The 22,871-nt window shown below is 39.2% G+C and overlaps 3 protein-coding genes across 3 annotated transcripts in view; 2 read left to right on the plus strand and 1 right to left on the minus strand.

Moving 5' to 3' along the window:
- The window catches only part of LOC131138215 (actin nucleation-promoting factor WASL-like), a 49,824-nt gene extending 27,647 nt beyond the window's left edge, over positions 1 to 22,177 (minus strand). Inside the window, exons 1-5 of the mRNA XM_058086950.1 lie at positions 22,027 to 22,177; positions 18,539 to 18,774; positions 18,388 to 18,450; positions 5,723 to 6,020; positions 4,222 to 4,343 (exon numbers count right to left, since the gene is read on the minus strand). The gene's annotated coding sequence lies outside the window, so the exon portion shown is untranslated. The remainder of the gene's footprint in view (positions 1 to 4,221; positions 4,344 to 5,722; positions 6,021 to 18,387; positions 18,451 to 18,538; positions 18,775 to 22,026) is intronic.
- On the plus strand, positions 1,450 to 8,425 carry hyal6 (hyaluronoglucosaminidase 6). The gene is made up of 3 exons (XM_058086953.1): positions 1,450 to 2,432; positions 4,245 to 4,334; positions 5,576 to 8,425. Exons 1-3 carry the CDS (start codon positions 1,497 to 1,499, stop codon positions 6,014 to 6,016), a joined length of 1,467 nt encoding a protein of 488 aa, XP_057942936.1. The 5' UTR covers positions 1,450 to 1,496; the 3' UTR covers positions 6,017 to 8,425.
- On the plus strand, positions 10,136 to 22,858 carry LOC131138214 (hyaluronidase-4). Its single transcript, XM_058086949.1, is given in 5 exon segments — positions 10,136 to 10,258; positions 17,411 to 18,400; positions 18,556 to 18,645; positions 20,206 to 20,709; positions 20,711 to 22,858. Coding segments are annotated over 4 exon segments (1,578 nt in total). The 5' UTR covers positions 10,136 to 10,258; positions 17,411 to 17,443; the 3' UTR covers positions 20,738 to 22,858.
- Positions 22,859 to 22,871: the final 13 nt, after the last annotated feature.

Genomic DNA, 22,871 nt, shown 5'->3' on the forward strand with positions numbered 1-22,871 from the left:
AATGCATGACATAATGATTACGATTTATCTTCCGTTTTGAAATAATTGTAGCTCTAGGTTTGAATCCGGGGTCTGCATCCTACTAGGCTAGTAGCCTAGAATCAGAGAATCAGCCTTGTGAGTTAAAACTGTCCCGTTTTCCTCGCACTTCCTGGTTGTGTCACATGTTCTCATGTTTATTGTGAGAAGTCCAAATAATATTGTAAGTGTTAAGAAAAATATCTATCTCGCTTTCCCTTGCTTCGTACAATGACTGAATTGAGTGAACATCCAGCAGCAACGCGACATTTTGACACAACTGCTATTCAATTGGCAAATATCCATCATCTATTTCCGTAAGTGTTTGTTTACTTTTTTATTTCATTCCCGGAAATAAAACTGAACAAAAACTGAATGGGTCTCAAACACGCGGCCCGCGGACCAAATGTGGCCCGCAGGACACTAGTTTGAGGCCCCTGCGCAAGTTTGATACGGATGCCGTATGAAAGAAAAAAAGGATTACGTTTGATTAATGTTCATGTTAAAGGTTAAATAACTGTTAATAGTTATCCTCCCTATCCGTGTGGAAGTGGTAAGTTTTTGGCTATTTAGTTGGTTGTAAACAGGCTTTCTTTGTTTTGTCTACTGTATTTGGTAATAGGGGTAAAAGGTGACTATAGGGGTGTTATTTCATGCCGAAAGGTCTCTAATAATGTTGACAAGCATATTTAGTAAGACCTAAACAGGTTCTGTATTGGGTAACGTGAGAGTAAAGGTGACTATAGGGGTGTTATCTCATGTCTGGAGGGCTCTAATCATGTTGAAAAGCGTATTTAGTGGGTTCTAAACAAGTTACGTATTGGGTAATGTGATTGTAAAGGTGACTATAGGGGTGTTATCTCATGTCTAGAGGTCTCTAATCATGTTGAAAAGCATATTTAGTAAGACCTAAACAGGTTCTGTATTGGGTAACGTGATTGTAAAGGTGACTATAGGGGTGTTATTTCATGCCTAGAGGTCTCTAATTAAATGTTGAAAAGCATATTTAGTAAGACCTAAACAGGTTCTGTAATGGGTAACGTGAGAGTAAAGGTGACTATAGGGGTGTTATTTCATGTCTAGAGGGCTCTAATCATGTTGAAAAGCATATTTAGTTGGTTCTAAACAGGTTACGTATTGGGTAACGCGATTATAAAGGTGACTATAGGGGTGTTATCTCATGTCTAGAGGGCTCTAATTTGGTGTGGAGGATAAAATCTAACACACGTCAGGGAGACGCTAATAATAAGAATACGAATAAATGGAGGAATTTTTCATGCAAAGCAACACAATTTCAGGAGATGTCAATCAAAAAATGTTGTGTTGTTGTGTAACCGGAATGCTGAGTTCAGGGTCCTCCCGGATGCGTCGTGTCACAGGCCAGCTCGATTATGAGTGCTCGCTGAAGCTGATAATGGGGTCCACCTCCACCCTCCATCTTGCTCATTAGTTGCTGTGCTCGCCACCGGGGCGTCAACATGGCGTCGCTGGGGCTCCGGATCCTGGCGTTGTCATTGTGGTTGAGCCTGGGAACTCCGACGGATCCGATGGATCCGACGACGAAGCCGGCTTTGGCACCGCTGATCCCTCACCGACCCTTTGTGGTGGTCTGGAACGCTCCCACCGAACCGTGCCGCTTTCGCTTCCAGGTGGACTTGGACCTGAGTGTTTTTGACATCGTTGCCAACTTGAATGAAACTCTAAGCGGACCGAACGTGACCATCTTCTACCACAGCCACCTGGGCTACTATCCGTATTATTCCCACTTTGGCACGCCCGTCAACGGCGGACTTCCGCAGAACCAAAGCATCTCCAAACATCTCAGCAAAGCCCGCAACGATATTGATAAACTGATCCCGCATAAGGACTTCCGGGGGCTGGGCGTCATCGATTGGGAAAACTGGAGACCCCAGTGGGTCCGAAACTGGGGCACAAAGGACATCTACCGCAACAAATCCAAGGAACAAATCCGGAAGCTGCACCCAAACTGGCCGGAGAGCAAAGTGGAAAAAGAAGCAAAGGAAAGTTTCGAGAAAGCCGGGCAGGCCTTCATGAATTTGACCTTGGCTTTAGCCGAAGGTCGAAGACCATCCGGTTTGTGGGGATTTTATTTGTTCCCGGATTGCTACAACTACGGGTACAAGCAGCACCCGCAGCGCTACACCGGCGAGTGTCCCAACGTGGAGCACGTTCGCAACGACCACCTGATGTGGCTGTGGAAGGAGAGCACGGCGCTCTACCCGTCCGTCTACCTGGACTACCAGCTCAAGTCCTCCGCCAACACGCTCAAGTTTGTCCACTACAGAGTCAAGGAGGCCATGAGGATCGCCTCCATCGCCCGGCCGGACGTCACTTTGCCCGTTTTTGTCTACTCGAGACCTTTCTACGCCTACACCTTTGTGGTTCTCTCTGAGGTAACAACTCTTTGTGGACCAGGAAGCTCGGTGTGGGTGGACTTCCTGTTTGGAATGACCGTGGCCAGGACAGAACGTGGCGAACAATGGCGTAGAAATCATAGAAATCATATAATAATCATATAAATACCACATATGAGACATGTTACGACCTTCTAAATGACACTTTTTGACATTATTAGAGCCTTCCGGACATGAAATAGCACCCCTATAGTCACCTTTACACTCCTATTACCCAATATAGTAGATATCACAAGAAAATATAAGACATTAAACCCGTGTACAACCTTCTAAATGACACTTTTTGACATTATTAGAGCCTTCCAGACATGAAATAGCACCCCTATAGTCACCTTTACACTCCAATTACCCAATATAGTAGATATCACAAGAAAATATAAGACTTTAAACTCATTTAAAACCATCTAAATATGCTTTTTAACATTATTAGAGCCCTCCATACATGAAATAACACCCCTATAGTCACCTTTACATCCCTAGTACCAACATAGTAGACATAATAAGAGAAAACTTTAAACCCGTTAACAACCTTCTAAATTACACTTTTTTACATTATTAGAGCCTTCCGGACGTGACATAACACCCCTATAGTCACCTTTACATGTCTATTACCCAATATATTAGACAGAGTAGGAGAAAATAAGACTTTAAACCTGTTTACAACCTTCTAAATTACACTTTTTGACATTATTAGAGCCTTCCGGACATGAAATAGCACCCCTATAGTCAACTTTACACTCCTATTACCCAATATAGTAGATATCACAAGAAAATATAAGACTTTAAACTCATTTAAAACCATCTAAATATGCTTTTTAACATTATTACAGCCCTCCACACATGAAATAACACCCCTATAATTACCTTTACATGTCTATTACCAATATAGTAGACAGAGTAGAAGATAATAAGACTTTAAACCCATTTACAAACTTCTAAATGACACTTTTCGACATTATTAGAGCCTTCCAGACATTAAAATAACACCCCTATAGTTACCTTTACACTCCTATTACCAACAAAGTAGACATAATAAGAGAAAATAAGACACATAAGGCATAACAAAAAACATTTATGAGCTTCTAAATATGCTTTCAAACATTGTTAGAGCCCTCTAGAGGTGAAATAACACCCCTATAGTCACCTTAACACTGATATGACCCAATATTGTAGTTATAACAGAAAACAAATATTTTGGGGGTTAGAAAACCTTATTACCACCTTTAAATACACTTTTAACGTTATTAGAGCCCTCCACACATTAAATAGCACCCCTATAGTCACATTTACACTCCTATTACCAATATAGCAGACATATAGTAAGAGAAAATAAGCCGTATAAGGCATAAAAATTTGTTACATACACTAACATTATTGACAAACATCTAGACACACAAAAAAAACAAACAAACCCAAAAACCTCTGGACATTACATAATACCCCTATGGTCATCTTCACAATGCTATTAGTAGATATAGTATGGGGAAATAAGACAGAAAACTATTTTTGACAAAGTAAGAAGCAAAAAAAAGTACCACTTCCACACAGAATGGAGGCAAACTTGTTATCAGTGTATCCATGCAGTGTTAAGGGAATGTAAAGTAACGTAAGATGGTGTCTCATCAATGTAATATTATTGACACTGGTGACCACAGTAGAATATTACATATATTATTATCTTACATATGATCTGTCTTTCAATATTTTTCAACCATAATTAGTCATAATCAACCACAAAACAAACAATGGAGGCCAAAGTAAACATCACCTTTTCTGCCCTTCTTCTTCCAGAGCGACCTGGTGCACACCATCGGAGAGAGCGCCGCCCTCGGAGCTTCCGGTGTTGTCCTGTGGGGGTCGTCAGAGTACGCCCGCACGCAGGTACCGCCCCTTATCATAATGTGATAAAAAGTTATACTTATAAAATAGTCAAAATTATGAAATAATCCAAATTACAAGATCTTAAAGTGAAAAATATCAAGCTAACATGGCTAAATCAAGGGATAAAAAATAATAATTACAAAATAAAAGGCAAAATTACAATATTAAAAGTCACAATTATGAAATATGCAAAATTATGAAATAAAAAGTCCAAATTACAAGGTCTTAAAGTGAAAAATTAGAAGCTAACATGGCTAAATCAAGGGATAAAAAGTCATAATTACAAAAATAAGGGCAACATTACGATATTAAAAAGTCACAATTATGAAATAGTCAAAATTATGAAATAAAAAGTCAAAATTACAAGCTTAAAAATGATAAACTATGAGTAAAAATGCAAAATTACGATGTAAAAAATTCACAATTATGAAATAGTCAAAATTATGAAATGAAAAAGTCCAAATTACAAGGTCTTAAAGTGAAAAATTACAAGCTAACATGGCTAAATCAATGGATAAAAAATAATAATTACAATATAAATGTTTTGAAAATTATGATATAAAAAGTCACAATTATGAAATAGTCAAAATTAAGAAATAAAAAGTCCTTGTCCTAAAATGCTTTTTAACATTATTAGAGCCCTCCACACATGAAATAACACCCCTCTAGTCACCTCTACACTCCTATTACCCTATTATTATTATAGACAGAGCAGGAGAAAATAAGACTTTAAACCCGTTTACAACCTTCTAAATGTGCTTTTTAACATTATTAGAGCCTTCTGGACATGAAATAACACCCCTATAGTTACCTTTACATGTCTATTACTCAATATATTAGACATAGTAGGACAAAATAAGACCTTAAACCCGTTTACAACCTTCTAAATGACACTTTGACATTATTAGAGCCCTCCACACATGAAATAGCACCCCTATAGTCACCTTTACACTCCTATTACCCAATATATTAGACAGAGTAGGAGAAAATAAGACTTTAAACCCGTTTACAACCTTCTAAATGACATTTTTGGACATTATTAGAGCCCTCCACACATGAAATAACACCCCTATAGTCACCTTTACACTCATATTACCCAATATAGTAGACAGAGTAGGAGAAAATAAGACTTTAAACTCGTGTACAACCTTTTAAATGTGCTTTTTAACATTATTAGAGCCTTCTGGACATGAAATAACACCCCTATAGTGACTGTGCGTTGACGTTGTGTCTCGTTGCAGAGGAACTGTTTGACGGTGAAGGAGTACATCGACGGAGCGCTCGGCCATTACGTGGTCAACGTCACATCGGCCGCCAAGCTGTGCAGCAAAGCATTATGCAAGAAAAATGGCCGCTGTGTCCGCAAGAGCCTGGACTCGGCCGCTTACCTCCACCTGAACCCGCGCTCCTTCAACATCCGGCGCCGGGCCACGCCCGCCGGGCCCCCCCGCTTCCACGTCACGGGTCGCCCCGACGACCGGGACATCCTGGACATGAAGCATAAGTTCACCTGCCAGTGCTACCGGGGATGGATCGGCGTCCATTGCGAGATGCCGCAGATGGCTCCGCCCACACCGCCAGACGTCAGTCTGCCTCGCTCGTTACTCCGCCTTCATTTCTCCTGCCTGTGTGTCATCCTGCTGCTGGGACTCTGCCTCCTCATCAAGTGTCTCCTTGTGTAGACTCCTTATGTCATAACATGAGGCAGAATTAGGACTAATAACTAACTAATAACTTTACGTAATAAAAAAATTACGTAATAAAAAAATCAACTCATGATGAGATAAAATGTTAATGTAAAAAGACAATTATGAAAAAAAAGAAAAAAAAATCATAATTAGGAGGGAAAAAATTCTAAATTACACAATAAAAGTCATAATTATGAGATTACACATTTGTGTCAGTTTTCAACATGATTAGAGCCTTCTAAACGTGATATAGCACCCCTATAGTTACCTTTACACTCCAATTACCCAATATAGTAGACATAATAAGAAAAACTAAGACATAGACGACCTTTATACCACCTTCTAAATGTGCTTTTTAACTATATTAGAGCCTTCTAAACGTGATATAGCACCCCTATAGTCGCCTTTACACTTCAGTTACCAATAGTGACACAAGATAAAATCAGACAAAGATATAGAATAACCTGTTTATGACCTTCTAAATACTCTTGTTTAACATGATTAGAGCCCTCTAGACGTGAAATAGCACCCCTATAGTCACCTTTACACTCCAATTACCCAATATAGTAGACATAATAAGAGAAAATAAGACATAGACAACCTGTTTACCAGCTTGTAAATATGATTTTAGCATTATTAGAGCCTTCTAAACGTGATATAGCACCCATATAGTCACCTTTACACTCCAGTTACCCAATATAGTAGACATAATAAGAGAAAATAAGACATAGACAACCTTGTTACCCCCCTCTAAATGCAGTTTTCAACATGATGAGAGCCCTCTAAGCGTGATATAGCACCCCTATATTCACCTTTACACTCCTATTAGCCAATATAGTAGACATAATAAGAGAAAATAAGACCTAGACAACCTTTTTTACCACCATCTAAGTACTCATTTAACATGATTAGAGCCCTCTAGACGTGATGTAACACCCCTATAGTCACCTTGACACTTCTGTTACCAATATAGTGGCATAAGATAAAACCAGACAAGGATATGAATAACCTGTTTATGACCTTCTAAATACTCTTGTTTAACATGATTAGAGCCCTCTAGATGTGAAATAGCACCCCTATAGTCACCTTTACACTCCAATTACCCAATATAGTAGACATAATAAGAGAAAATGTGCAACCTACCTGAAAATAAGGCAACCTGTTTACCACCTTGTAAATATGCTTTTAGCATTATTAGAGCCTTCTAAACGTGATATAGCACCCCTATAGTCACAGTTACACTCCTATTAGCCAATACAGCAGACATAATAAGAAAAATAAGACATAGACAACCTTTTTACCACCTTCTAAATACAGTTTTCAACATGATTAGAGCCCTGTAGACGTGAAATAACACCCCTATAGTCACCTTTACACTCCTATATTAGCCAATACAGTAGACATAATAAGAGGAAATAAGACAATGTGCACATGCAAGCTAAAGATCTATGAGTACCTCCTACTCTATTTATAAATATAGAACAGTGTAGGGGTACTATAAGTATTAGTAAATATTGTACACACTTGTACAGCATGCGTTCCAAGGTATCAAATGCTAATGCAATGTAATGTAACATAACGTAAGCCATATGTTGTAAGTGAGCGAGGCCCAGCTGGGGTGGAAATAAATAAATAAACCTCGTCATCTCCCATTAAGCCCCCTCCCCCGTCCCCCCCCCCAGCCATCCACCCGTCTGCCCGCCCCTCGGCTCTCTGAAGGCGTGAAATGTTTCATCCTTCCAGAGTCGCACTCCGACTCCGGGCTGGAGACTTTTGTCTTCGCTGGTTCACCGCAAGAATTCGGCTGCGGTTGGCTGGGAGCCCCGGCCGAGTAACGTGCACGCACGGACTTTTTGGCTCCGACATCACGCGACTGAGCGCCCCCACGCGCTGCAGAGATGGCGCCCACGAGAGAAATGGATGTACAGCATGCGGTCTGCTTGACTTATAAGCCATAAATAACATCTTTTTTTCTCCTCCTCGACAACATTCCTTCTACGTTTCTTCTCACAATAAACTCCACAATGCTCCTTTCCTCGGATGGGAACGTCCTCGGGAAACATGGAACAACAACATTGGAGTTCAGGGAGGTCGGCATGGCGACGATGCAGTGGTACCATCAGAACTTTATTGGCATCTCATTTACCGCAACGTCTGTCAAGGATTTAGCACAAAAAGGAGCACATTTTTGTGACACTTTTTGTCTCGTGAATTACATAAATCATAAGTCATAAATTTATTAGTTTTTTCCCCCACTAACATTTCCAACTTTTCTTGTTGTAAATTTTGAACAAGAAAAAGAAAAAGTTAATTTTTTTTTAAAAGATTAAAGATATTTTTTTTTAAAGATTAAAGATTTTTTTAAAGAAAAAGAAATTATTTTTTTCCCAACAGTATTTTTCCTCTGAATTTTTTTTCTTTTACAAGAAAAAAAAAGATTTTTTGAGACAACTTTTTGACTAGTAAAAATGTAAAAGTTTCATTAAAAAAATTTTACAACAAAAAGTCAAATTTAAGCAATTCATTATTTTTTCAATTTTCTCTTTTCTTTAAAAAAATTTTTGTAAATCATGTATTAGAAAAAAGTTATTATTTTACAAGATAAAAATTTACAACTTTTTTCCAACATTTTTTTCCCTCGGAAATGTAAAAAACAAAAATCATTTACGAGAAAAAAAGTCATACATTTGTAAGAATTTTTTTGCAAGACTTTCTTTTCATAAACTTTCCAAAAAATAATTAATTTTTCTTTTCAAAAAATTTAAAAAAGCATTGAAATTTTTCAACAACATTTTGTCTTGTAAAAAATGTTTTCTCATAAAATATTTACTACAAAAAGTCAAGTTTACACGAGTGTTTTTTTTCACTTTTCTTTTTTTTAATTTTGTAAATTATGTAAATAAACTTTTTTTTCAAATTCATGCAATTCTTTCTTTTTTCAAATTTCTATTTTCTTTTTTTTAAAATGTTGTAAATTATGTATTAGAAAAAAGTCATTAATTTACACGAAAAAAAATTACAACTTTTTTTCCAACAATTTCTTTCCTTGGAAATGTAAAACTTTTTTCTTATATGAGATAAAAAGTCATACATATGCAAGATTTTTTTTTGCAAGAATTTCTTTTCATACATAATTTCCAAAAAAAACATTGAAATTTTTCAACAACTTTTTGTCTTTTAAAAACGTTTTTCTCATAAATTATTTACTACAAGTCAAGTTTACACTAGTCTTTTTTTTCACTTTTATCATTTTTTTAATTTTGTAAATTATGTACAAGAAAAAGCCATACATTTACAAGAAAAAAACAACTTTTTTCCAATTTTTTTTCTCTGAAATGTAAAAATTTTTTGACAACTTTTAGTCTTGTAAAAATGTTTTTCTCATAAATTATTTACGACAAAAAGTCAAATTTATGCAAGTCTTTTTTTTCATTTTTCTCTTTAAAAATTTTGTAAATGATTTATTAGAAAAAAGTCATTAATTTACTTTAATTAACTTACAACTTTTTTTCTTGTAAATTTCCAACTTTTAAAAATGTTTAATTTACTCGATTTTTTTTTTACATTTTCAATAATTTTTTTTCTTCTAGTAAATTATGTCCAAGAAAAAAGCCATAGATTTACAACTTATATCTTGTTTTGTCCGAAATTTCGGAACGTTAAAAAAGAAAAAAGTCATAAATTTCCAAGAAAAATTATTACAAATTAGAACTTTTTTTTCAGAATCAAATAATTTAGATTTTTTTTCCCACTGTATATTTACAACTTTATTGTAACAAAATTCAATTTTATTGTCGGAACAGTTCGGGAATAAAGTCCTACAATGACATGTACTATTCCCACTTTATGATGATGAAAAAATCCCGTTGGCCTTCCGCTAGCTTTCCGCCCCCCAGTGGTTGAAGCGGGAACTACCAATGTGGGGCGTGTGCACGTGATTTCGTGTTTGGACGCTAGGCCCTCCTGGCAGGATGGTCCTTACGAGGAGCTCAACTCAGGATTTCAAAGCCTCCCCCTCTCGCTCTCTCTCGCTCCACTGTTTGTGTGTATGTCGCTCGCCCCCCCCCTCCCTGTGTCGTAATCTCAGTGTTGTGGCGCGCCCCTCCTCCCTCTCTTCCAGGCCGTATAAAAGTCAGCATGGCAGGGCTCGTCTTTCACACAGTGACCGTGGGACTGCGTGAGCCTGGGGTCGACATGACCCCCCCGAGGTTGGACCCCATGCAGCGTCATCGCCAGGTGAGATGGTCCACACCCATTTTTTTTTTTTTTTTATGGTGTTGTTTATGTTATGTCGTGGTACGAGTCTGCCGCCCGGAATGTGGGCTAAGTCGGTTCTGTGCGTTTTATTTTAAAAAAGGTGAGACGTTTACCACCCAATTTGGGTCGGAGCCGCGACTCCTTTTAGCGCTCGTAAAAAGTCACGACACAGGTGGTCGCCGCGGGAAGGAATGTTGGCGACGACACCAGGAAGGATCCGTAGGATCATTCAAAGAACAAAGATCTGGGAAGATAAAGGACAGGATGTTGGCCGAGCTCTTCCATCGATTCCTGAGGGTGAATGTGATTGGCCGGCACCCCCACCGGGGTGGGCCCCAACATCACCGCCGCTCTTTGACCTTTCCCTACATCTTTTTACGGCCTTTTTCTTCTGAAATAATATTGGAAACTTTTTCTTCATAACATTACCACTTTATTCCCGTTATATTTGGAATTTATTCCCATAGTATTATGACTTGATTACCATAGTATCCCATAATATTTTGACTCTATTCCCATTATATTTTGACTTTATTCCCATAGTATTATAACTTTATTACCATAGTATCCCATAATATTTTGACTCTATTCCCATTATATTTTGACTTTATTCCCATAGTATTATAACTTTATTACCATAGTATCCCATAATATTTGGACTTTATTCCCATAGTATCCCATAATATTATCATTTTATTCCCGTAATATTCTGACTTTATTCCCATAATATTTTGACTTTATTCCCATTATAGTTGGCCTTTATTCTCATAGTATTATGACTTTATTCCCATAGTATTATAACTTTATTACCATAGTAACCCATACTATTTTGACTTTATTCCCATTATAGTTTGACTTTATTCCCATAGTATTATAACTTTATTACCATAGTACCCCATAATATTCTGATTTTATTCCTGTACTATTCTGACTTTATTCCCATAATATTTTTACTTTATTCCCATTATAGTTGGCCTTTATCCCCATAGTATTATGACTTTATTACCGTGATAACATGACTTTATTCCCATAGTATCCCATAATATTCTGATTTTATTCCTGTAATATTCTGACTTTATTCCCGTAATATTTTGCCTTTATTCCCATAGTATTATGACTTTATTCCCAAAGTATCCCATATTATGATTTTATTCCTGTAGTATTTGGCCTTTATTCCCATTATAGTTTGCCTTTATTCCCAAAGTATCCCATATTATGATTTTATTCCTGTAACATTTTGACTTTATTCCCATTATACTTTGCCTTTATTCACATAGTATTATGCCTTTATTACCGTAGTAACATGACTTTACTCCCATAGTATCCCATAATATTCTGATTTTATTCCTGTAATATTCTGACTTTATTCCCATTATAGTTGGCCTTCATTCCCATAGTATTATGACTTTATTCCCATAGTATCCCATAATATTCTGATTTTATTCCTGTAATATTCTGACTTGATTCTCCTAATATTTTTACTTAATTCCCATTATAGTTGGCTTTATTCCCATAGTATTATGACTTTATTCCCAAAGTATCCCATATTATGATTTTATTCCTGTAATATGATGAGAACCTAGTAGGGCCACCAGGTACTGGTAGACGCCAGGAAGGCCACCGGGTACTAGTAGGGTCACCGGGTACTAGTAGGGCCACCGTGTACTAGTAGGGCCACCAGGTATTAGTAAAACTTTGTAGGGCCACCAAGTATTAGTAGGGTCACCAGGTACTAGTAGGGCCACCAGGTACTAGTAGGGCCACCAGGTACTAGTAGGGTCACCAGGTATTAGTCGGGCCACTAGGTATTAGTAGGGCCACCAGGTACTAGTAGGGCCACCAGGTACTAGTAGGGTCACCAGGTACTAGTAGGGCTACCGGGTACTATTAGGGCCACCAGGTACTAGCAGGGTCACCAGGTAGTAGTAGGCTCACCAGGTACTAGTAGGGCCACCAGGTATTAGTAGGGTCACCAGGTATTAGTAAAACCTTGTACGGTAACCAGGTTCTAGTAGGGCCACCAGGTATTAGTAAAACCTTGTAGGGCCACCAAGTATTAGTAGGGTCACCAGGTACTAGTAGGGCTACCAGATATTAGTAAACCACTGTAGGGTCACCAGGTACTAGTAGGGCCACCAGGTACTAGTAGGGCTACCAGATATTAGTAAACCACTGTAGGGTCACCAGGTACTAGTAGGGCCACCAGGTATCCGTAGGGCCACCAGGTATTAGTAAAACCTTGTAGGGTCACCAGGTTCTAGTAGGGTCAACAGGTATTAGTAAACCCTAGTAGGGCCAGCAGGTATTAGTAGATGCTAGTAGGGCCACCAGTCTGGTGGCCAGGTACTAATTGGTGCTAGAAGGGCCACCAGTATGGCTACCAGGTACTAGTATATGCTAGTAGGGCTTCCAGGTAGTAGTAAAGGCCAGTATTGGGCTGCCAATGGGTTAGGGATATCAGGTACTAGTCAACGCTCATAGCCAGGTACAGGTAGATCCTAGTAGGGCAACTAGGTACAGGTAGATCTTAGTAGGTCAACCGGGTACAGGTAGATCTTAGTAGGACAACCAGGTACAGGTAGATCCTAGTAGGGCAACCAGGTACAGGTAGATCCTAGTAGGTCAACCAGGTACAGGTAGATCCTAGTAGGTCAACCAGGTACAGGTAGATCCTAGTAGGTCAACCAGGTACAGATAGATCCCAGTAGGTCAACCGGGTACAGGTAGATCCTAGTAGGGTAACCAGGTAGGTTCAGGTAGATTTTAGTGCAGATCCACGCAGTGTATTTTGTAGTAGTGCAGGTACCGTCCCAGAGCGAGGATCCAACCAGCGAAGCGTGACGCTGGAGCGTGTTTACACGACAGATGGTGTGTTTGAGGGAATCTGTTTTGTTTGGCTTCCGCTCCTTGGCATGCTTACAGGGGCTTGGGCTTCAATTACAAACATCAAACCAAAAGTGTTGCTGTCCTGAAACATTCTAAATCTAAATTTGTCCCGTCCCGATCTTCATGTTCCTCCTTGAGCAATGAAGGAGCACGAGGGGTGCTTCATAGAACATTCCAATCCAAACCTGGCGAGAGAAGGAACCAGACCCTCCTGGCGACTGCGGCTTGGATTCACATTTTCCAGCGGAGACAATCAGATGGCGGAGGACAGAAACCACAAGAACCGCAAGCATCGACAAGCTTTAGCTAATCACTTCCAGGCGGTGGGAATGCTATCTGCAGGAGGGAGTCTTTGGTTCGTGTAGTGGTCCACAAAGCTGACTTGGGTTTTGAGGAAAAGCAAGCAGGATCCAGTGTGGTATTAGTTTCATATACTTGAGCAAGGCAGCAGCATATCAGGCATCGTCTTAGATGTCCACTGGAGAACAATGAAAGCCTTCCATAAGCTGCTGTGGAACAACAAAGGAAGTAAGAGGCTTGGTTGGAAAGTCCCACGAAAAAGGAGGGCCCTGAATCGTTCAAGTCGGTCAAAGACACTTTTCTTCTCCATTTGGGTTCCTGATGAGTGTCTTATGACGCACAATAGACAAAGTGCACCAATTTGATGGCTTGATTTACAATATATGGCTTTTTTAAAACCAACTCTTCAACTTCAATGCCATGTCATTTATTGACGGTCCCTGGTACTCGAGTGGGAATTTGTAGGGACTATGCCAGACTCTATATTTTACACTGAACAGTCCATCTGGAATATCTTAAAAGTGTTGTGCAATCTGCTATATGTGCACTTTAAGATCATTTATTTGATGTAAAGTGCATTAATAATAATAAAATAATATTGAAATAATTTTTTATAAAAATAATAATAAAATAATAATTTAGATTGATAAAAATAAAATAATTTATTATTATAAAATAATAAAATAATTTATTATTGTTATTATAAAATAATAACAAAAGAATATTTTTATTAATAATAGGAATAGTAAAATATTTTTTTATAAAAATAATAAAATAATAATTTAGATTAATAAAAATAAAATAATTATTATTTTTATTATTATAAAATAATAATAAAATAAGAATATTTTGTATTAATAATAAGAATAGTAAAATATATTTTATTATTATTATTAAATAATAATAAAATCATTTATTATTATTAAATAATATTTTTAATAATAATAATAATAATATGTATTATTATTAAAATATATGCTCCAGCACCCCCCGCGGCCCTTGTGAGGAAAAAGTGGTAGAAAATGAATGAATTAATGAATGAATAAGAATAGTAAAATAATTTTTAATAAAAATAATAAAATAATAATAATTTACATTAATAAAAATAAAATAATTTATTATTATAAAATAATAAAATAATTTATTATTATTATTATAAAATAATAAAATAAGAATATATTTTTAAATAATTTTATTTTTTTAATAATAAGAATAGTAAAATATTTGTTATTATTATTAAATAATAATAAAATAATTTATTATTAAATAATATTTTTAATAATAAAAATAATAAACATTTTTATTATTATTATTAAATATATGCTCCAGCACCCCCCGCGACCCTCGTGAGGAAAAAGTGGTAGAAAATGAATGAATGAATGAATAAGAATAGTTATATAATTTTTAATAAAAATAATAATAAAATAACAATAATTTTGTTATTAATAATAAGAATAGTAAAATAATGTTTTTATTATTATTAAATAATAATAAAATAATTTATTATTGTTATTAAATAATATTTTTTTAATAATAAGAATAATACAAATTATTATTATTATTAAATATATACCTCCAGCACCCCCGCGACCCTCTTGAGGAAAAAGTGGTAGAAAATGAATGAATGAAGTATTATTATTAAATAATGATTATTATTATTATCATTATTATTATGTGCTTGTGTCCCTTTTTTCAGGAGCACTTTGTAAACCAGCTTGATGCCAGCTTGTATGTTGAGTTTAAATGAAATACTTTCGAAAGAACGGGCGGGCCGTATCCAAACACTTGGCGTGCCGAATGTGGCCCCCGGGCCGTAGTTTGCCCACCCCTGGAGTAGCGCATCGTCTTTTCCTGACGTGTTTTATTGTTTGGTGTCATACGGCTGGCCGATCCACCCAACCTAGGCACCGAAAGTTTTTTAAAACATGAACGATTCCAGGAGAATCGGAACGTCAGACACGATTCTGTTCGATACTCAACCCGAGTGCCTACCAGGAAACATCATATTGTTTAATTGTACAGTACTTGTACCATCTAATTGTAGTTAAGTGTACCAGTACACATAGACCACTTCCTAGTGTACACGCCACCTGTTCACATCTGCTGTGAATTTTTAACTCCCCGTTTCATGTCAGAGACGAGACTCGCGCTTGTAGGTTAATGCGCGTCTGCTGCTGGGCGACATGTTCGAACCGCACTGAGGCGCCTGTGATGCAGCAAACCACAACGAGACGTTTGGCGGGAGCGTCTTGTCATTGAGGCTTGAGCTGCGGTCGCGCGGTCTGTGGATGTCACCGACTTCCTCAGTGTGACCTCTGAAATCATGCCGGAACAACCGTCCGTGGAAGTGGAAGTCAGACTCCGGGACAATTAGGACTTTTGTCCGACATCCCATGGAGTCAGTCTTTGCCCCGATCCCTTTGAAGGAGTCTTGTATAGAATTCTAGTCTTCCAGCTTTGGCTGCCATAAATCCTTGAAGAGCAGAAACAACGAAGCTCACTCAGGACTTTAGTCATCAAAATGTCGTAAGGGTGACGTAACTGTAATTGTAACTGTAACTTCTACAACCTAGCATGATAATGCAAAGTCTTTATATAAGTGTCTGAAAATGAAAATTGATACAAATGCTACTATGCCAATGTTAACATGCAAGCAATGCTAATAAGCTAACATTAGCATGTTAACACCTAGCATGATAGTGTTAAGTCTTTGTATGAGTGACTACCTATGAAAATGGATACAAATGCTACTATGCCAATGTTAACATGCAAGCAATGCTAACATGCTAACATTAGCATGTTGAAACCTAGCATGATAGTGTTGAGTCTTTATATGAGTGACTACCTATGAAAATGGATACAAATGCTACTATGCCAATGTTAACATGCAAGCAATGTTAACATGCTAACATTAGCATGTTAACACCTAGCATGATAGTGTTAAGTCTTTATATGAGTGCCTACCTATGAAAATGGCTAAAAATGCTACTATGCCAATGCTAACATTAGCATGTTGACACCTAGCATTATAGTGCAAAGTCTTTATATACGTGTCTACCTATGAAAATGGATACAAATGCTACTATGCCAATGTTAACATGCAAGCAATGCTAATAAGCTAACATTAGCATGTTAACACCTAGCATGAAAGTGTTAAGTCTTTATATGAGTGACTACCTATGAAAATGGATACAAATGCTACTATGCCAATGTTAACAGGCAAGCAATGCTAACATGCTAACAGCATGTTGAAACCTAGCATGATAGTGTTAAGACAAATTATGAGTGACTGCCTATGAAATGGATACAAATGCTACTATGCCAGTGTTAACATGCAAGCAATGCTAACATGCTAACATTAGCATGTTGACACCTAGCATGATAGTGTTAAGTCTTTATATGAGTGCCTACCTATGAAAATGGCTAAAAATGCTACTATGCCAATGCTAACATGCTAACATTAGCATGTTGACACCAAGCATGATAATGTTAAGTCTTTATATAAATTACTACCTATGAAAATGGATACAAATGCTACTATGCCAGTGTTAACATGCAAGCAATGCTAACATGCTAACATTAGCATGTTGACACCTAGCATGATAGTGTTAAGTCTTTATATGAGTGCCTACCTATGAAAATGGCTAAAAATGCTACTATGCCAATGCTAACATGCTAACATTAGCATGTTGACACCTAGCATGATAATGTTAAGTCTTTATATAAATTACTACCTATGAAAATGGATACAAATGCTACTATGCCAATGCTAACATGCTAACGTTAGCATGTTGACATCTAGCATGATAGTGATAAGTCTTTATATAAATTACTACCTATGAAAACGGATACAAATGCTACTATGCCAATGTTAACATGCAAACAATGCCAATAAACAAAAATTAGCATGCTAACAAAAATTAACTAACTGTAACTTCTCCTCAGGATGAGTGACAGCCCCAGTGCCTGATCACCAGGATGCCCCCGGGGCCGGCAAGCGGGACATCCTCCTCCCAGCACGTGGTTCCGGTCACCCTCACCTTCTCATGGATCCTGCTGCTCTTCCACACCGCCTTTGGGCAGAAACCTGCCAAGCTGCCTCTGATTGGCCGCAAGCCCTTCATCGCCGCCTGGAACGCTCCCCTGGACATGTGCGCCATCAAGTACAACGTCACCGCAAACCTGGACCGCATCTTCCACATCCACGGCAGCCCGCGCGCTGACTGGACAGGCCAGAACGTCACCATCTTCTACGCCAACCGGCTTGGTTACTACCCCCGCTATACGCCCCAGGGTGCTGCCGTGCACGGCGGCGTGCCGCAGAACTGCAGCCTGGACATGCACCTGTTCAAGGCCTACAAGGACATCAAGCACTTCATCCCCGCAGAGGACTTCCGCGGCCTGGCCGTCATCGACTGGGAGTTCTGGCGCCCTCAGTGGAACCGCAACTGGCACAAGAAGGACATCTACCGACAGAAGTCTCGTGAGCTCACCGCCAAGGCGTACATCAACGTGACGACGGCGCAGGTGGAGGAGCTGGCGCGCCGCCGCTTCGAGAAAAGCGCCCGTGCGTTCATGCAGAGGACCATACAGCTCGGGACGCGCCTCCGCCCCGACGGCCTCTGGGGGTTCTATCTCTACCCGGACTGCCACAACTACAACCTCCACGAGGAGAACTACACCGGCTTGTGCCCGCTTTTGGAGAGCCTGAGGAACGATGAGCTGCGTTGGCTGTGGAACAGCAGCACAGCGCTCTTCCCGTCCGTCGCCATCAGGAAGAGTCACACCAACAGCGTCGGCAACCTCCACTTCTCGCGCCATCGTGTGAGAGAAGCGCTGCGTGTGGCTTCGCTCACCTCCAAGGACTACGACCTGCCCACGTACGTCTACCTGAGATTGGGGTACCGCGACGAGGCGCTCACCTTCCTCACCACCGTAAGAAGCCTCCGTTGACCTTTCACCTGATTTCATTGCAGTCACGTTACCTAAAAAAAAATACAACTCATTCATCAAAGATGCTTTTTAATCACTGCTGCCATCTAGCGGCCAATCAGAGTACACACACTCACTCACATGTGCCCTGTTCACAGAAAGACCTGGTCCACACCATCGGGGAGAGTGCGGCACTTGGCGCTGCCGGCTTCGTCATCTGGGGCGACCTGAACCTGACGTCGTCTCGGGTAAGGACTCCAATACTTTTTGTTTTGGGGTTCCTACGTTCAGTTGGTCTTCCGTGTTGTTGAACATTCTAAAAGTCCAATTGGCGACTTTCATGTGGAAGAACATCTGGGGTTGTTCTGGAGGCCCGTCTGTAAGGAGAACAATACCAGCTGACGTCAGCTTGTCTTCTGTGGCTCTTTTCATGATGTGTGGCTCTTTTGATGACTGCATCTGGCGCTCAGACGCGTCTTACCAACATCAAATGTATTTCTTTTTTGTAACTTCCCTTGCTTTACAACATGGGTGGAGCATGATAGTGCAAAGTCATGTCTACATATAAAAATGCTACAATGCATATGTTGACATGCAATCAATCCTGACAAGCTAACATTAGCATGCTAACACCTAGCATGATAGTGCAAAGTCTTTATATGAGCGCTTACCTATGAAAATGGATACAAATGCTACTATGCCAATGTTAACATGCAAGCAATGCTACAAGCTAACATTAGCATGTTAACACCTAGCATGATAGTGTTCAGTCTTTATATGAGTGACTACCTATGAAAATGGCTAAAAATGCGACTATGCCAATGTTAACACGCAATCAATGCTAACAAGCTAACATTAGCATGCTACCACCGAGCATGATAGTGCAAAGTCTTTATATACGTAAGTGTCTACCTATGAAAATGGCTAAAAATGCTACTATGCCAATTTTAACATGCAAGCAATGCTAACATGCTAACATTAGCATGTTAACACCTAGCATGATAGTGTTAAGTCTTTATATGAGTGACTACCTATGAAAATGGATACAAATGCTACTATGCCAATGTTAACATGCAAGCAATGCTAACATGCTAACATTATCATGTTAACACCTAGCAAAGTCTTTATATGAGTGACTACCTATGACAATGGCTAAAAATGTTACCATGCCAATGTTAACATGCAAACAATGACAATGAGCAAAAACTAGCATGCTAACACCTAGCATGATAGTGCACAGTCTTTATATACGCAAGTGTCTCCCTATGAAAATGGCTAAAAATGCTACTATGCCAATGTTAACATGCCAGCAATGCTAACATGCTAACATTAGCATGTTGACACCTAGCATGATAGTGTTAAGTCTTTATATGAGTGACTACCTATGAAAATGGATACAAATGCTACTATGCCAATGTTAACATGCAAACAATGCTAACATTAGCATGTTGACACCTAGCATGATAGTGTTAAGTCTTTATATGAGTGGCTACTTATGAAAATGGGTACAAATGCTACTATGCCAATGTTAACATGCAAATAATGCCAATGAGCAAAAATTAGCATGCTAACAACTAGGACGATAGTGCAGTCTTTATATGTGTCTACCGATAAAAATGCTACTATGCCAATGTTGACATGCAATCAATCCTAACAAGCTAACATTAGCATGCTACCACCTAGCATGATAGTGCAAAGTCTTTATGTAAGTGTCTACCTATGAAAATGGCTAAAAATGCTACTATGCCAATGTTAACATGCAAACAATGCTTCGTGTTACTAAGATGGCCGTCTTCGTGTTCCCGCAGCACAACTGCAGCAAGGTCAGGTGGTTCGTCAACCACCGTCTGGGTCAGTACGTCACCAACGTGACGCGAGCGGCCGAGGCGTGCAGCGACTACCTCTGCCGGGGCAACGGCCGCTGTGTCCGCCGCAACCCGCAGGCCCGCCACTACCTCCACCTGAGCGCCAACAGCTACCGCATCCTGCCCTCGGGCGACGGCGACTTCGCTGTGAGCGGTTGGCACTCGCCACGGGACCTGCAGCTCCTGAGCGAGCGATTCCGATGCCACTGCTACGAGGGCCACGAGGGAGAGCGCTGCGACAGCATCAACGAGGTCGGCGAGGATGACGGGCCGTGGGACAATGGGGACGGCGAGGACGACGAGCAAGAGCGGCGGAGGACAGAGTGGGAGCACGAGCAAGGGGGACGGGCGGAGGAAGGGAGGAGCGCGGCGCCACCTAGCTGTGGCAGCCAACGTTTATTGTTACTGATGCTCCTGTTGAACTTGACTGTACTCAAAACACTTGACAATGACATGTTTGTTAGCCTGCTATTAGCAATTAGCAATTAGCATAGCAATAAGTCATCAACCAGAAGAGCAGATCACTTTTAATCTGATTCCGCCCAGAAATGTTAGCACATCCGCGACATTTCACTTATTTTATGCTAGCTCGTCCCTTTTAATTAGCCTATCCACAACTTTGCTAGCAGCCAAGCTAGCCAAAAATCACATACGCCATCTTGTTTGACATTGCTAAAACGACTAAAAACAACTAAAAGATAGGCAAACAGCTACAACACAACAATTTTTAGTTTTGTTTTGAACACTTGTTAGCATGTTGGGCAACTGAAGGCATTCTAGCAGTGGCGGCCATTTTCTAGCTAACGCTCGCTCTGTTTGTTAGCCTCCTAACATTGATGCTAACATGCCAAATACCTGCGGATCACACCTCCAAATATAATTAGCACAGCAATTATTCCTCAAAGCATCGCCAAAGTATCAGAAAAACTATGTACAATGTCCTTTTTTATTATTTTAAAACACACATAAACAAGATTTGGGGTTTTGTTTTTGAACACCGGTTAGCATGTAGCAACAGAAGGCAAACTTCATATGACAGCTAGCTTGTCCAAAACGTGGGAAGAATGTTCCCAAACAATAAGCTGTTTTAATTACATTTGATATACTGGTGCTATATCACATTTCAGGACATACTTTGTGAATGAAAATATGTTATTTTCAGCATTTACTCTCATTTTTTGTTGGTTTTATTAACAAAACAAAACAAGCGTATATATGCCTATACAGTCGTCCCTCGTGCGTCACGGTTAACTGGTCCCAGATCAGCTCAGTGGGATTGTGAAGCTACGTGAAGCTACAGGACACACTTCCGGTCAGAGCTTGCCTCCATGTAACGAATTCGGGCGGAAATAGGCATCATTTAAGTCAACATTTCGGCATACTTTAGATATACTGTAGCTATATGAAAGGCTGGTTATTCGGCTCGCCTTTTCTAAATAAAATGCTAACATCCGGTCCTAGCTAGTGTGGAAACACCTCTTTTGAGTTTTAAACTCTGTTAATGTGCAGCTCTTAATCTGAAGTAGCGGAAGTAGCGGACGTGTTTTTCCCTCTGTTTCCCCTCTTGGACTCAATAGGCTTTCAATGTTAATACAATGAATATTTTCGTAGTTATGGCATAGAAAATCTGTTTACGATATTCTAAATACGCCTTTTTAAACATAATTACAACCCAATATGTGAAATAACACCCATTTGTTCGCCTTAACACTTGTATTACTCAATACAATAATACGTAAACATAAATAAGATAAAAAGACTCACATGTTTTTTCTCGACGGCGTACTTCCTTTAAGTGTTGTTACACTTTTGTCACTGCTACAGTAGACAAATAGAAGTAAATAAACAATTTAAGAAGTAAATAAGGAAAAAGCGGTAGAAAATGAATGAATGAATGAATAAAACTCCAGCTCGCGCAGTGTCACCGTAAATTAGCTCCCCAAGGGAACCTGACTGAGGAGTTTAGTGCCCGTCTCGTCGAACACCGACACCTGGTGGCTATTATAGTGCAAAGTTTGTTAATTTTGACTGTGATTAATTGTAACATAAAATATATATTAACTTTGGCTGTGTGGAAGTCAACAAGGTAGCCATTTATATGTTTCTGATCATCAAAAATTCAAGTGTGTGTTCCTTTTCATGACACGCTAACAACAGTGCTAACGCTACATGTAGTATTTCCGTGTAAAAACACCAAAAAATATTTACAAAACAAGTACAATTGGTTTAAATATGTATATTTTTCAAATGAATAAACATTTATTGATTCATTTGGAAAAGCCGCGATGAATGAGGGACGACTGTGTGGCGGCGGCGCGGCGTGATGTAGCGTGACGAGACACAAAATGGCGGACCTCAGCGCTCCCGCCACACAAAGTTGAACAAAGTGAATGTTGGGAAATCATGCTAACTAACCTCGTGTGTCGTGTGTATTTCCACGCGGCTATTTTGTGCGAGCTGCTATGCTAGCACTTACACTGTTGATGTTTCCTGTCCATCAAACATGGAGTTGGACTGTTTTTGAATTAAAAAAAAATTAATATTCATACGATGATTGTAGCGCGACACATACGATGCGGCACTTGAATGTAAACGCGCTGTAAATAAAA

The sequence above is a fragment of the Doryrhamphus excisus genome, chromosome 11 (genome assembly GCF_030265055.1).
Source record: "Doryrhamphus excisus isolate RoL2022-K1 chromosome 11, RoL_Dexc_1.0, whole genome shotgun sequence".
NCBI classification, from domain to species: Eukaryota; Metazoa; Chordata; class Actinopteri; order Syngnathiformes; family Syngnathidae; genus Doryrhamphus; species Doryrhamphus excisus.

Excerpts from the sequence above, each read along its gene's own strand:
- hyal6 (XM_058086953.1), top strand. The coding sequence starts at position 1,497 with ATGGCGTCGCTGGGGCTCCGGATCCTGGCGTTGTCATTGTGGTTGAGC. Across the intron at positions 2,433-4,244 it reads CCTTTGTGGTTCTCTCTGAG|AGCGACCTGGTGCACACCAT; the intron begins GTAACAACTCTT and ends TTCTTCTTCCAG. Across the intron at positions 4,335-5,575 it reads CAGAGTACGCCCGCACGCAG|AGGAACTGTTTGACGGTGAA; the intron begins GTACCGCCCCTT and ends GTCTCGTTGCAG.